Source organism: Oncorhynchus masou, chromosome 16 (assembly GCF_036934945.1).
Source record: "Oncorhynchus masou masou isolate Uvic2021 chromosome 16, UVic_Omas_1.1, whole genome shotgun sequence".
Lineage (NCBI taxonomy): Eukaryota > Metazoa > Chordata > Actinopteri > Salmoniformes > Salmonidae > Oncorhynchus > Oncorhynchus masou.
In genome coordinates, this window is record NC_088227.1 from 46787568 (window position 1) to 46803098 (window position 15531).

Sequence of the window (15531 nt, forward strand, 5' to 3'; positions counted from 1 at the left end):
CAGGGGAGAAAGAGAGGACAGGCGTGTGTCAGGGGAGAGAGAGAGGGAGGACAGGCGTGTGTCAGGGGAGAGAGAGAGAGGACAGGCGTGTGTCAGGGGAGAGAGAGAGGGAGAGAGAGAGAGAGAGAGGACAGGCGTGTGTCAGGGGGAGAGAGAGAGAGGACAGGCGTGTGTCAGGGGAGAGAGAGAGAGAGGACAGGCGTGTGTCAGGGGAGAGAGAGAGAGAGGACAGGCGTGTGTCAGGGGAGAGAGAGAGAGAGAGGACAGGCGTGTGTCAGGGGAGAGAGAGAGAGAGAGAGGACAGGCGTGTGTCAGGGGAGAGAGAGGACAGGCGTGTGTCAGGGGAGAGAGAGAAAGAGGACAGGCATGTGTCAGGGGAGAGAGAGAGAGGACAGGCGTGTGTCAGGGGAGAGAGAGAGAGGACAGGCGTGTGTCAGGGGAGAGAGAGAGGACAGGCGTGTGTCAGGGGAGAGAGAGAGGACAGGCGTGTGTCAGGGGAGAGAGAGGACAGGCGTGTGTCAGGAGAGAGAGAGAGGACAGGCGTGTGTCAGGGGAGAGAGAGAGGGAGAGAGAGAGAGGACAGGTGTGTGTCAGGGGAGAGAGAGAGAGGGAGAGGACAGGCGTGTGTCAGGAGAGAGAGAGAGAGGACAGGCGTGTGTCAGGGGAGAGAGAGAGAGAGGACAGGCGTGTGTCAGGGGAGAGAGAGAGAGGACAGGCGTGTGTCAGGAGAGAGAGAGAGGACAGGTGTGTCAGTTACCTGATAGGAGGAGCTTGGTGGCCAGCCTGCGGACGGCAGGAACCATCTGTCTCTCTGTGAACACCTCAACATCCTCCAAACACAGGTGACTGAACACCACCTGAACACACACACTTTAGTGGAGGGTATTTGAAACGGACTTGGGATAGGGGTTAAGATTAGACCTGAGATCAGTGTCTAGTGCATTTGTAAGTGGTACCATACTCCCTTCACAGTGCACTAGATGTCTGTCTGTCTGTAATCGGGTGCTATTTGAAACACACGTTAAGTCCTCCGCATACCTGGTAGGCGTCTATGAAGGGCTGTAGCAGGGCTCGCAGGAAGGAGGTAGTCCTCTGACCCTCCTCTGGTGATGTCACTTCCTGTTGACTGGTCTGGACTGCTCCACATTTCCTGAGTAACGAACATGCCTCCTCAAAGTCCTTCAGGACACACATGCAGGCACAGGGGCGGGCAGACAGACACAGATCAGTCACAATTTACCCACAATGTATCACAATTCTCTGTAACGGGTGAAGACCTACCTGTGAGTATCTGCCAGTGATGAAGATGAAGTCGTTGGAGAAGAGGTCCAGGAGGAACCTGAAGTAGCTATAGATGTCCTCTGGAGACACAGAGAGACATGGTGAGACATGGAGACAGGAACCAGCTACAGATGGAGAGACATGGAGACAAGGAGCGCGTCTAACTCGCCTCTCTGTGAGCTGCGCGCGTCTAACTCGCCTCTCTGTGAGCTGCGCGCGTCTAACTCGCCTCTCTGTGAGCTGCGCGCGTCTAACTCGCCTCTCTGTGAGCTGCGCGCGTCTAACTCGCCTCTCTGTGAGCTGCGCGCGTCTAACTCGCCTCTCTGTGAGCTGCGCGCGTCTAACTCGCCTCTCTGTGAGCTGCGCGCGTCTAACTCGCCTCTCTGTGAGCTGCGCGCGTCTAACTCGCCTCTCTGTGAGCTGCGCGCGTCTAACTCGCCTCTCTGTGAGCTGCGCGCGTCTAACTCGCCTCTCTGAGCTGCGCGCGTCTAACTCGCCTCTCTGTGAGCTGCGCGCGTCTAACTCGCCTCTCTGTGAGCTGCGCGCGTCTAACTCGCCTCTCTGTGAGCTGCGCGTCTAACTCGCCTCTCTGTGAGCTGCGCGCGTCTAACTCGCCTCTCTGTGAGCTGCGCGCGTCTAACTCGCCTCTCTGTGAGCTGCGCGCGTCTAACTCGCCTCTCTGTGAGCTGCGCGCGTCTAACTCGCCTCTCTGTGAGCTGCGCGCGTCTAACTCGCCTCTCTGTGAGCTGCGCGCGTCTAACTCGCCTCTCTGTGAGCTGCGCGCGTCTAACTCGCCTCTCTGTGAGCTGCGCGCGTCTAACTCGCCTCTCTGTGAGCTGCGCGCGTCTAACTCGCCTCTCTGTGAGCTGCGCGCGTCTAACTCGCCTCTCTGTGAGCTGCGCGCGTCTAACTCGCCTCTCTGTGAGCTGCGCGCGTCTAACTCGCCTCTCTGTGAGCTGCGCGCGTCTAACTCGCCTCTCTGTGAGCTGCGCGCGTCTAACTCGCCTCTCTGTGAGCTGCGCGCGTCTAACTCGCCTCTCTGTGAGCTGCGCGTCTAACTCGCCTCTCTGTGAGCTGCGCGTCTAACTCACCTCTCTGTGAGCTGCGCGCGTCTAACTCACCTCTCTGTGAGCTGCGCGCGTCTAACTCACCTCTCTGTGAGCTGCGCGGGTCTAACTCACCTCTCTGTGAGCTGCGGGTCTAACTCACCTCTCTGTGAGCTGCGTGTGGTGTGCAACTCACCTCTCTGTGAGCTGCGTGTCGTGTGCAACTCACCTCTCTGTGAGCTGCGTGTGTAACTCACCTCTCTGTGAGCTGCGTGTGTAACTCACCTCTCTGTGAGCTGCGTGTGTAACTCACCTCTCTGTGAGCTGCGTGTGTAACTCACCTCTCTGTGAGCTGCGTGTGTAACTCACCTCTCTGTGAGCTGCGTGTGTAACTCACCTCTCTGTGAGCTGCGTGTGTAACTCACCTCTCTGTGAGCTGCGTGTGTAACTCACCTCTCTGTGAGCTGCGTGTGTAACTCACCTCTCTGTGAGCTGCGTGTGTAACTCACCTCTCTGTGAGCTGCGTGTGTAACTCACCTCTCTGTGAGCTGCATGTGTAACTCACCTCTCTGTGAGCTGCGTGTGTAACTCACCTCTCTGTGAGCTGCGTGTGTAACTCACCTCTCTGTGAGCTGCGTGTCCTGTGTATGGCCAGAGCCAACATGGCTGGACGTATGAACACATGCAGCGCCTGGTTCCTATAGGCCGCAACCATAAGCACCGCCCGCGCCCGCCTGACCACACCCTCCTCTGTTGTGAAAGGCCCAGCCCCCGCAGGCCCTTCCTCCTCCAGCAGTGTGACACGGCCTTGGTGACGGCGAATCACAGAGCGGTGCAAAGCCATGCTGGACGCCATTACCTGGTTTTCAGCTGGCTGTTCTGGAGAGGACAGAGAAACACGGCACACTGCGCTGAGGACAACTACAAGTGTGTGTGTGTGTGTGGCTGTGTGTGTGTGTGTGTCAGTGGGGAGGTGTGTGTGTTAGTGTGTCTGTGTGTGTGTGTGTGGCTGTGTGTGTGTGTGTGGCTGTGGGGAGGTGTGTGTGTGTGTGTGTGTGGCTGTGGGGAGGTGTCTGTGTGTGGCTGTGTGTGTGTGTCTGTGTGTGGCTGTGTGTGTGTGTGTGGCTGTGGGGAGGTGTGTGTGTGTGTGTGTGGCTGTGGGGAGGTGTCTGTGTGTGGCTGTGTGTGTGTGTGTGGCTGTGGGGAGGTGTGTGTGTGTGTGTGTGTGGCTGTGGGGAGGTGTCTGTGTGTGGCTGTGTGTGTGTGTGTGGCTGTGGGGAGGTGTGTGTGTGTGTGTGTGTGGCTGTGGGGAGGTGTGTGTGTGTGTGTGTGGCTGTGGGGAGGTGTGTGTGTGTGTGTGTCTGTGTGTGTCTGTGTGTGGCTGTGTGTCTGTGTGTGTGTGTGTGGCTGTGGGGAGGTGTGTGTGTGTGTGTGTGTGTGTCTGTGTCTGTGTGTGGCTGTGTGTGGCTGTGGGGAGGTGTCTGTGTGTGTCTGTGGCTGTGTGTGTGTGTGTGTGTGTGTGTGTGGCTGTGGGGAGGTGTGTGTGTGTGGCTGTGGGGAGGTGTGTGTGTGTGGCTGTGGGGAGGTGTGTGTGTTAGTGTGTGGCTGTGGGGAGGTGTGTGTGTGTGGCTGTGGGGAGGTGTGTGTGTGTGGCTGTGGGGAGGTGTGTGTGTGTGGCTGTGTGTGTGTGTGTGTGTTAGTGTGTGGCTGTGTGTGTGTGTGTGTGTTAGTGTGTGGCTGTGTGTGTGTGTGTGTGTTAGTGTGTGGCTGTGTGTGTGTGTGTGTGTGTGTGTGTGTGTGTGTGTGTGTGTGTGTGTGTGTGTGTGTGTGTGTGTGTGGCTGTGGGGAGGTGTGTGTGTGTGTGTGTGTGGCTGTGGGGAGGTGTGTGTGTGTGTGTGTGTGGCTGTGGGGAGGTGTGTGTGTGTGTGTGGCTGTGGGGAGGTGTGTGTGTCTGTGTGTGGCTGTGGGGAGGTGTGTGTGTCTGTGTGTGGCTGTGTGGAGGTGTCTGTGTGTGTCTGTGTGGCTGTGTGTGGCTGTGGGGAGGTGTCTGTGTGTGTCTGTGTGTGGCTGTGGGGAGGTGTCTGTGTGTGTCTGTGTGGCTGTGGGGAGGTGTCTGTGTGTGGCTGTGTGTGGCTGTGGGGAGGTGTGTGTGTGTGGCTGTGGGGAGGTGTGTGTGTTAGTGTGTGTCTGTGTGTGTCTGTGTGTCTGTGTGTGGCTGTGGGGAGGTGTCTGTGTGTGTCTGTGTGTGGCTGTGGGGAGGTGTCTGTGTGTGTCTGTGTGGCTGTGGGGAGGTGTCTGTGTGTGGCTGTGTGTGGCTGTGGGGAGGTGTCTGTGTGTGGCTGTGGGGAGGTGTCTGTGTGTGGCTGTGGGGAGGTGTCTGTGTGTGTGTGTGTGGCGGTGTGTGTGTGTGTGTGTGTGTCTGTGTGTGTCTGTGTGTGTCTGTGTGTGTCTGTGTGTGTCTGTGTGTCTGTGTGTCTGTGTGTGGCTGTACCATCTAGACTGGATCAGAGTAAAATACACAACGCCTGTCAGATTGCTGATCTCGGATCAGTTTAGCCTGTTAGATCATAATGACTGAGACTGTTGGAACCAGGTGGGGCCCTGATCCTAGATCAGCAGGATATGTGTTCCTGTATTACCGAGACAGAGCCCTGAACCCACATGGCCTGATCAGCCTGTTGGAACAGCTCACCCCAAACCCCTCCACCTGCCGAACGGGACATATCTGACCATAGACAGCAGCAGGACCTAAGGTTTACTATTGTAGCAGAAACCATCTAGAAATCAGCATCTGTCTGTCCGTGGAAGAATCAACCTACCAGGCCAGTCCAGGCGGGCTCCGAAGCCGATCGCCAGTCCCTTGAGCCACAGTGTCTTCTGGGTGAGCAGCTCCCAGGAGAGACCCTTCTCCTGTTCCTCTCCTGCTCCGTGAAGCATAAAACATAAAAATAAACATCATCTTTTGTTAACGAGAGTAATGACTGCTGGGATACAGATGGTCCTGCTCCTCCTACTCAGCCGTGTACCTGGGTCTGTGTTCTGATGGTCCTGGAGCACCAGGCAGGCCATGAGAGACCAGGGGCTGAGGATGGAGTTCTGTTCCTGGACCCGTATCACCTGCTGGGCGAGCCAGCTCACACACTCCTGGGTCTCGACACTGGGCCTCTGGGGAAGGTCTCTGAGGGAGAGACGCGGGGCGAGAAAGGTTTACAAGAGATACAGTTGAAGTCGCAAGTTTACGTACTTAGGTTGGAGTCATTAAAACTCATTTTCAAACCACATTTCTTGTTAACAAACTATAGTTTTGGCAAGTCGGTTAGGACATCTACTTAGTGCATGACACAAGTACATTTTTCCGAAAAATTGTTTACAGACAGATTATTTCACTGTATCACGATTCCAGTGGGTCAGAAGTTTACACACTAAGTTGACTGTGCCTTTAAAAACAGCTTGGAAAATTCCAGAAAATTATGTCTTGGCTTTAGAAGCTTCTGATAGGCTAATTGACATCATTTGAGTCGATTGGAGGTGTATTTGTGGATGTATTTCAAGGCCTACCTTCAAACTCAGTGCCTCTATTTGACATCATGGGAAAATCAAAAGAAATCAGTCAAGACCTCAGAATAAATATTGTAGACCTCCACAAGTCTGGTTCATCCATTGGGAGCAATTTCCAAATGCCTGAAGGTACCACGTTCATCTGTACAAACAACAGTACGTAAGTATAAACACCATGGGACCACGCAGCCGTCATACCGCTCAGGAAGGAGACGCGTTCTGTCTCCTAGAGATGAATTTACTTTGGTGAGAAAAGTGCAAATCAATCCCAGAACAACAGCAAAGGACCTTGTGAAGATGCTGGAGGAAACAGGTACAAATGTACCTATATCCACAGTAAAACGAGTCCTACATCAACATAGCCTGAAAGGCCGCTCAACAAGGAAGAAGCCACTGCTCCAAAACCGCCATGAAAAAGCTATGGTTTGCAACTGCACATGGGGACAAAGATCGTACTTTTTGGAGAAATATCCTCTGGTCTGATGAACCAAAAATAGAACTGTTTGGCCATAATGACCATCGTTATCTTTGGAAGAAAAAGGTGGAGGCTTGCAAGGCAAAGAACACCATCCCAACCATGAAGCATGGGGGTGGCAGCATCATGTTGTGGGGGTGCTTCACTGCAGGAGGGACTGGTGCACTTCACAGAATAGATGGCATCATGAGGCAGGAAAAATATGTAGCAATATTGAAGAAACATCTCAAGACATCAGTCAGGAAGTGAAAGCTTGGTCGCAAATGGGTCTTCCAAATGGACAATGACCCCAAGCATACTTCCAAAGTTGTGGAAAAATGGCTTAAGGACAACAAAGTCAAGCTATTGGAGTGGCCATCACAAAGCCCTGACCTCAATCCTGTAGAAAATTTGTGGGCAGAACTGAAAAAGTGTGTGCGAGCAAAGAGGCCTACAAACCTGACTCAGTTACACCAGCTCTGTCAGGAGGAATGGGCAAAAATTCACCCGACTTAATGTGGGAAGCTTGTGGAAGGCTACGCGAAACATTTAAGGAAATGCTACCAAATACTAATTGAGTGTAGGTAAACTTCTGACCCACTAGGAATGTGATGAAATAAATAAAAGCTGAAATAAATCACTCTACTATTATTCTGACTATTTACATTCTTAAAATAAAGTGGTTATCCTAACTGACCTAAGACAGGGAATTTCTACTAGGATTAAATGTCAGGAGTTGTGAAAAACGGAGTTTAAATGCATTTGGCTCAGGTGTATGTTAACCTCCGACGTCAACTGTATGAGCAGAAGGAAAGAGTTAGCTGGTTGTGTTCTGAAGACCAACATGAGACCAGACGACAGACAGCGCTGGTTGTGTACCTGGGTAGGAGGTTGTATTCACAGCGGTCCACCCTCCCCTTCGTCAACTGTCTGACTGACAGAGGCATGCCGAAGTACACATGCATACTGCCACAGTCCTCCTCCAGTACCCTCCTAGCCTTTAGTAGGCCCTACGGGGGGGGGGGGTAGAGGGACAGAGAGGGGAGAGGTGGGTAGAGGGAGAGAGAGGGGGTAGAGAGAGAGAGGGGGGTAGAGAGAGAGAGAGAGAGGGGGTGTAGAGAGAGAGAGAGAGGGGCGGTAGAGAGAGAGAGAGGGGGGGGGTAGAGGGAGAGAGAGAGGGGTGGGTAAAGGGAGAGAGAGAGGGGTGGGTAGAGGGAGAGAGAGAGGGGTGGGTAGAGGGAGAGAGAGAGGGGTGGGTAGAGAGAGGGGGGATAGAGGGAGAGAGAGAGGGGGGTAGAGGGGGAGAGAGGGGGGGGTAGAGGGAGAGAGGGGGGGGTAGAGGGAGAGAGAGGGGGGATAGAGGGAGAGAGAGGGGGGGATAGAGGGAGAGAGAGGGGGGGATAGAGGGAGAGAGAGGGGGGGATAGAGGGAGAGAGAGGGGGGGATAGAGGGAGAGAGCGCGTGAATACAGGGGTGTGGTTGTGTGGTACCACTCTCAGTGAATACAGGGGTGTGGTTGTGTGGTACCACTCTCAGTGAATACAGGGGTGTGGTTGTGTGGTACCACTCTCAGTGAATACAGGGGTGTGGTTGTGTGGTACCACTCTCAGTGAATATAGGGGTGTGGTTGTGTGGTACCACTCTCAGTGAATATAGGGGTGTGGTTGGGTGTGTTAGAAACGGACTTATTGACTTGAGCACATTTTAGTATGTTTAAAAGTAGTTAAATAAAACATTTAAATATATAAAGTGGCCTAGCAGCAGTGATTCAGGTGCTATGGGTTAGAGGGAATGATCTATGTGCAAATATATGTGGGGCCAGAGGCAAAGTACAAAAGGGTATCTCTGAGACAGACTGTTCCCATAAGGGTGAGATAGGAGGCATATGACAGACCTTATATTATAGATGGTGAACTATTGCCCAATAACACTGTCCGACAGCTTCACTGTTTTATATCATTATATTATCTCTGTTATAGCTTCACTGTTTTATATCATTATATTATCTCTGTTTTATATCATTATATTATCTCTGTTATAGCTTCACTGTTTTAAATCATTATATTATCTCTGTTATAGCTTCACTGTTTTAAATCATTATATTATCTGTGTTATAGCTTCACTGTTTAATATCATTATATTATCTCTGTTTTATATCATTATATTATCTCTGTTATAGCTTCACTGTTTTATATCATTATATTATCTCTGTTTTATATCATTATATTATCTCTGTTATAGCTTCACTGTTTTATATCATTATATTATCTCTGTTATAGCTTCACTGTTTAATATCATTATATTATCTCTGTTTTATATCATTATATTATCTCTGTTATAGCTTCACTGTTTTATATCATTATATTATCTCTGTTTTATATCATTATATTATCTCTGTTATAGCTTCACTGTTTTATATCATTATATTATCTCTGTTATAGCTTCACTGTTTAATATCATTATATTATCTCTGTTATAGCTTCACTGTTTTATATCATTATATTATCTCTGTTTTATATCATTATATTATCTCTGTTATAGCTTCACTGTTTTATATCATTATATTATCTCTGTTTTATATCATTATATTATCTCTGTTTTATATCATTATATTATCTCTGTTTTATATCATTATATTATCTCTGTTATAGCTTCACTGTTTTATATCATTATACTATCTCTGTTATAGCTTCACTGTTTAATATCATTATATTATCTCTGTTTTATATCATTATATTATCTCTGTTATAGCTTCACTGTTTTATATCATTATATTATCTCTGTTTTATATCATTATATTATCTCTGTTATAGCTTCACTGTTTTATATCATTATATTATCTCTGTTATAGCTTCACTGTTTAATATCATTATATTATCTCTGTTTTATATCATTATATTATCTCTGTTATAGCTTCACTGTTTTATATCATTATATTATCTCTGTTATTGCTTCACTGTTTTATACAATTACATTATCTCTGTTTTATGTCATTATATTATCTCTGTTATAGCTTCACTGTTTTATATCATTATATTATCTGTGTTACAGTTTCACATCATTATATTATCACCGTTTTATGTCATTATATTATCTCTTTATAGCATCTGTTATATTTATACTGATTTATATCATCTCTGTTATAGCTTCACTGTTTTATATCATCTTGGTTACATTTATACTGTTTTATGTCATTATATTATCTCTGTTATATTTATACTGTTCAATGTCATTATATTATCTCCGTTTTATGCCATTATATATTCCCTGTTTTGCATCATAATATTCACCTGAGTAGGAATGAGAAGCTTTTTCCTCAAATAGAAGTCTGAGTAATTAACAATGGACCGAGGCAAGGTGCAAAGACGTGTACTCCCTACTGACAAGACGACCGGGAGCTGTGAGAGTCCTAAAGGTTGTGGACTCCGTCTGGGACGATGACACCGCCTGCCTAGCCACAGAGATTCACTGTACTCCCTAGACTCAGAAGGGGGGGGGCTTGTTTTGTGTTTTCTTGTTCTTTTCAAGTCTTTCGCGATCACTCTCTCAGGAACCAGAAGGAGGAAGAGGAAGTTGTGTGCCCCAGCTGTCCAACAGGGCGATGAGACCTTTATACCATAGGTCAGGGGTCAGTCTCAAAGGTGTAAACATACTAAATCAACTGACAATATTAAATCATGTTATCTTTTCTGTTTACGAGTCATTTCATAGGTTATATCATGTCGAACAGTTTAGCGCTACTATTCAAAAAGAAGGGAGTGTTGGATTCGAGCGTGAAAAGCACTTATTGATGTTACCATACTAAAACTGAATGATTAAGTGTATAAGGAATGTATATGATGGGATCAATAGAGGGTGGATAGGAACGTGGTGTACGGAGAGTTACCGAGTCAGACAAGGGAGAAGTTCACACTGTTCCCTGTCTCTAAGGAAGGAGGAGAAGGGCAGTAGAACTAGGGGGGCAGCTGCAGAACTAGGGGGTCAGCTGCAGAACTAGGGGGTCAGCTGCAGAACTAGGGAGGGGGTCAGCTGCAGAACTAGGGAGCGGGTCAGCTGCAGAACTAGGGAGCGGGTCAGCTGCAGAACTAGGGAGGGGGTCAGCTGTAGAATTCGGGAGGGGGTCAGCTGTAGAACTAGGGGGGGGTCAGCTATAGAACTAGGGAGGGGGTCAGCTGCAGAACTAGGGAGGAGGTCAGCTGCAGAACTAGGGAGGAGGTCAGCTGCAGAACTAGGGAGGGGGTCAGCTGCAGAACTAGGGAGGGGGTCAGCTGCAGAACTAGGGAGGGGGTCAGCTGCAGAACTAGGGAGGGGTCAGCTGCAGAACTAGGGAGGGGGTCAGCTGCAGAACTAGGGAGGGGTCAGCTGCAGAACTAGGGAGGGGGTCAGCTGCAGAACTAGGGAGCGGGTCAGCTGCAGAACTAGGGAGGAGGTCAGCTATAGAACTAGGGAGGGGGTCAGCTGTAGAACTAGGGAGGGGGTCAGCTGCAGAACTAGGGAGGGGGTCAGCTGCAGAACTAGGGAGGGGGTCAGCTGCAGAACTAGGGAGGGGGTCAGCTGCAGAACTAGGGAGGAGGTCAGCTGCAGAACTAGGGAGGGGGTCAGCTGCAGAACTAGGGAGGAGGTCAGCTGCAGAACTAGGGAGGAGGTCAGCTATAGAACTAGGGGGGGGGGGTCAGCTATAGAACTAGGGAGGGGGTCAGCTGCAGAACTAGGGAGGAGGTCAGCTGCAGAACTAGGGAGGGGTCAGCTATAGAACTAGGGAGGGGGTCAGCTATAGAACTAGGGAGGGGGTCAGCTGCAGAACTAGGGAGGGGTCAGCTGCAGAACTAGGGAGGGGGTCAGCTGCAGAACTAGGGAGGGGTCAGCTATAGAACTAGGGAGGGGTCAGCTGTAGAACTAGGGAGGGGGTCAGCTGTAGAACTAGGGAGGGGGTCAGCTGTAGAATTCGGGAGGGGGTCAGCTGTAGAACTAGGGGGGTCAGCTATAGAACTAGGGGGGTCAGCTATAGAACTAGGGAGGGGGTCAGCTGCAGAACTAGGGAGGGGGTCAGCTGCAGAACTAGGGAGGGGGTCAGCTGCAGAACTAGGGAGGGGGTCAGCTGCAGAACTAGGGAGGGGGTCAGCTGTAGAACTAGGGAGGGGGTCAGCTGTAGAACTAGGGAGGGGGTCAGCTGTAGAATTCGGGAGGGGGTCAGCTGTAGAACTAGGGGGGTCAGCTATAGAACTAGGGAGGGGTCAGCTATAGAACTAGGGAGGGGGTCAGCTATAGAACTGGGGGGGGGGGGTCAGCTATAGAACTAGGGGGTCAGCTATAGAACTAGGGAGGGGGTCAGCTGCAGAACTAGGGAGGGGTCAGCTATAGAACTAGGGAGGGGGTCAGCTATAGAACTAGGGAGGGGGTCAGCTATAGAACTAGGGAGGGGGTCAGCTGCAGAACTAGGGAGGAGGTCAGCTGCAGAACTAGGGAGGAGGTCAGCTGCAGAACTAGGGAGGGGGTCAGCTATAGAACTAGGGAGGGGGTCAGCTGCAGAACTAGGGAGGGGGTCAGCTGCAGAACTAGGGAGGGGGTCAGCTGCAGAACTAGGGAGGGGGTCAGCTGTAGAACTAGGGAGGGGGTCAGCTGCAGAACTAGGGAGGGGGTCAGCTGCAGAACTAGGGAGGGGGTCAGCTGCAGAACTAGGGGGAGGGGTCAGCTGCAGAACTAGGGAGGGGTCAGCTGCAGAACTAGGGAGGGGGTCAGCTGCAGAACTGGGGGGTGGTCAGCTACAGAACTAGGGGTGGTCAGCTACAGAACTAGGGGGGTCAGCTACAGAACTAGGGGGGTCAGCTACAGAACTAAGGGGGGTCAGCTATAGAACTAGGGGGGTCAGCTATAGAACTAGGAGGGGGTCAGCTGCAGAACTAGGAGGGGGTCAGCTGCAGAACTAGGGAGGGGTCAGCTGCAGAACTAGGGAGGGGTCAGCTGCAGAACTAGGGAGGGGGTCAGCTATAGAACTAGGGAGGGGGTCAGCTGCAGAACTAGGGGGGTCAGCTATAAAACTAGGGAGGGGGTCAGCTGCAGAACTAGGGGGGTCAGCTATAGAACTAGGGGGGTCAGCTATAGAACTAGGGAGGGGGTCAGCTATAGAACTAGGGGGTGGTCAGCTACAGAACTAGGGGGGTCAGCTATAGAACTAAGGGGGGTCAGCTATAGAACTAGGGGGGTCAGCTATAGAACTAGGAGGGGGTCAGCTGCAGAACTAGGAGGGGGTCAGCTATAAAACTAGGGAGGGGGTCAGCTGCAGAACTAGGGAGGGGGTCAGCTGCAGAACTAGGGAGGGGGTCAGCTGCAGAACTAGGGAGGGGGTCAGCTATAGAACTAGGGAGGGGGTCAACCGCTCTCAGTGAACACGGGGGTGTGGGGTTGGGTCGTACCGCTCTCAGTGAACACGGGGTGTGGTTGGGTCGTACCTCTCAGTGAACACGGGGGTGTGGGGTTGGGTCGTACCCCTCTCAGTGAACACGGGGGTGTGGGGTTGGGTCGTACCGCTCTCAGTGAACACGGGGGTGTGGGGTTGGGTCGTACCGCTCTCAGTGAACACGGGGGTGTAGGGTTGGGTCGTACCTCTCTCAGTGAACACGGGGGTGTGTGGTTGGGTCGTACCTCTCTCAGTGAACACGGGGGTGTGGGGTTGGGTCGTACGTCTCTCAGTGAACACGGGGGTGTGGGGTTGGGTCGTACCTCTCTCAGTGAACACGGGGGTGTGGGGTTGGGTCGTACCGCTCTCAGTGAACACGGGGGTGTGGGGTTGGGTCGTACCTCTCTCAGTGAACACGGGGGTGTGTGGTTGGGTCGTACCGCTCTCAGTGAACACGGGGGTGTGGTTGGGTCGTACCGCTCTCAGTGAACACGGGGGTGTGATTGGGTCGTACCTCTCTCAGTGAACACGGGGGTGTGGGGTTGGGCCGTACCGCTCTTAGTGAACACGGGGGTGTGGGGTTGGGTCGTACCGCTCTTAGTGAACACGGGGGTGTGGTTGGGTCATACCATGGTGGTCTCTCTGGGCTTGGGGACCCCCAGTAGTTCATGTGCCAGTAGAGACTCCTCCAGGACCCTGTCATAGCTGATACTGATGGGGACCAGCGTGATGTCATACACCTCCCCTTTAAAGAACGGCTCCAGGACCATGTGCATCATACCTGCAGGGACAGACAGGTACCAGGACAGGTTAATGAGACAGACAGACAGGTACCAGGACAGGTTAATGAGACAGACAGACAGGTACCAGGACAGGTTAATGAGACAGACAGGTAACAGGACAGGTTAATGAGACAGACAGGTAACAGGACAGGTTAATTAGCCAGCCAGACAGACAGACAGGTAACAGGACATGTTAATTAGCCAGACAGACAGACAGGTAACAGGGCATGTTAATTAGCCAGCCAGACAGACAGGTAACAGGGCATGTTAATTAGCCAGCCAGACAGGTAACAGGACAGGTTAATTAGCCAGCCAGACAGGTAACAGGACAGGTTAATTAGCCAGACAGGTAACAGGACAGGTTAATTAGCCAGCCAGCCAGACAGGTAACAGGACAGGTTAATTAGCCAGCCAGACAGGTAACAGGACAGGTTAATTAGCCAGCCAGACAGACAGGTAACAGGACAGGTTAATTAGCCAGCCAGACAGACAGGTAACAGGACAGGTTAATTAGCCAGCCAGACAGGTAACAGGACAGGTTAATTAGCCAGCCAGACAGGTAACAGGACAGGTTATTTAGTCAGCCAGGGGAACAGGACAGGTTTGATAGCCACAGACAGACAGACGAGCACACACCCCCCATTCACCTAACTTGGGTGTGAGGGACTTGAGAGTCCTGCTCCTCAGACCCTCCACATAGAACTCTACAGGAGCATACCCTGTCTGAGGAGAGAGAGAGAAGACACTAGTTACAACTCTACAGGAGCATACCCTGTCTGAGGAGAGAGAGAGAAGACACTAGTTACAACTCTACAGGAGCATACCCTGTCTGAGGAGAGAGAAGACACTAGTTACAACTCTACAGGAGCATACCCTGTCTGAGGAGAGAGAGGACACTAGTTACAACTCTACAGGAGCATACCCTGTCTGAGGAGAGAGAGAGAACACTAGTTACAACTCTACAGGAGCATACCCTGTCTGAGGAGAGAGAAGACACTAGTTACAACTCTACAGGAGCATACCCTGTCTGAGGAGAGAGAAGACACTAGTTACAACTCTACAGGAGCATACCCTGTCTGAGGAGAGAGAGGACACTAGTTACAACTCTACAGGAGCATACCCTGTCTGAGGAGAGAGAGAGAAGACACTAGTTACAACTCTACAGGAGCATACCCTGTCTGAGGAGAGAGAAGACACTAGTTACAACTCTACAGGAGCATACCCTGTCTGAGGAGAGAGAGGACACTAGTTACAACTCTACAGGAGCATACCCTGTCTGAGGAGAGAGAAGACACTAGTTACAACTATAGGAGCATACCCTGTCTGAGGAGAGAGAGGACACTAGTTACAACTCTACAGGAGCATACCCTGTCTGAGGAGAGAGAGAAGACACTAGTTACAACTCTACAGGAGCATACCCTGTCTGAGGAGAGAGAGGACACTAGTTACAACTCTACAGGAGCATACCCTGTCTGAGGAGAGAGAGAGAACACTAGTTACAACTCTACAGGAGCATACCCTGTCTGAGGAGAGAGAAGACACTAGTTACAACTCTACAGGAGCATACCCTGTCTGAGGAGAGAGAAGACACTAGTTACAACTCTACAGGAGCATACCCTGTCTGAGGAGAGAGAAGACACTAGTTACAACTCTACAGGAGCATACCCTGTCTGAGGAGAGAGAAGACACTAGTTACAACTCTACAGGAGCATACCCTGTCTGAGGAGAGAGAAGACACTAGTTACAACTCTACAGGAGCATACCCTGTCTGAGGAGAGAGAGAGAGAAGACACTAGTTACAACTCTACAGGAGCATACCCTGTCTGAGGAGAGAGAAGACACTAGTTACAACTCTACAGGAGCATACCCTGTCTGAGGAGAGAGAGAGAAGACACTAGTTACAACTCTACAGGAGCATACCCTGTCTGAGGAGAGAGAGGACACTAGTTACAACTCTACAGGAGCATACCCTGTCTGAGGAGGGAGAGAGAAGACACTAGTTACAACTATAGG

General features: G+C 51.0%; 1 protein-coding gene across 2 annotated transcripts in view; it reads right to left on the bottom strand.

Moving 5' to 3' along the window:
• gnpat2 (glyceronephosphate O-acyltransferase 2) overlaps positions 1–15531 on the bottom strand; it is a 50815-nt gene that overhangs the window by 7748 nt on the left and 27536 nt on the right. For both annotated transcript variants that reach the window (XM_064991788.1, XM_064991789.1), the window contains exons 6-14: positions 14166–14241; positions 13366–13517; positions 7219–7349; positions 5354–5505; positions 5147–5248; positions 2949–3206; positions 1282–1361; positions 1039–1179; positions 758–857 (exon numbers count right to left, since the gene is read on the bottom strand). In XM_064991788.1, the coding sequence (XP_064847860.1) occupies positions 758–857; positions 1039–1179; positions 1282–1361; positions 2949–3206; positions 5147–5248; positions 5354–5505; positions 7219–7349; positions 13366–13517; positions 14166–14241 (1192 nt within the window). The remainder of the gene's footprint in view (positions 1–757; positions 858–1038; positions 1180–1281; positions 1362–2948; positions 3207–5146; positions 5249–5353; positions 5506–7218; positions 7350–13365; positions 13518–14165; positions 14242–15531) is intronic.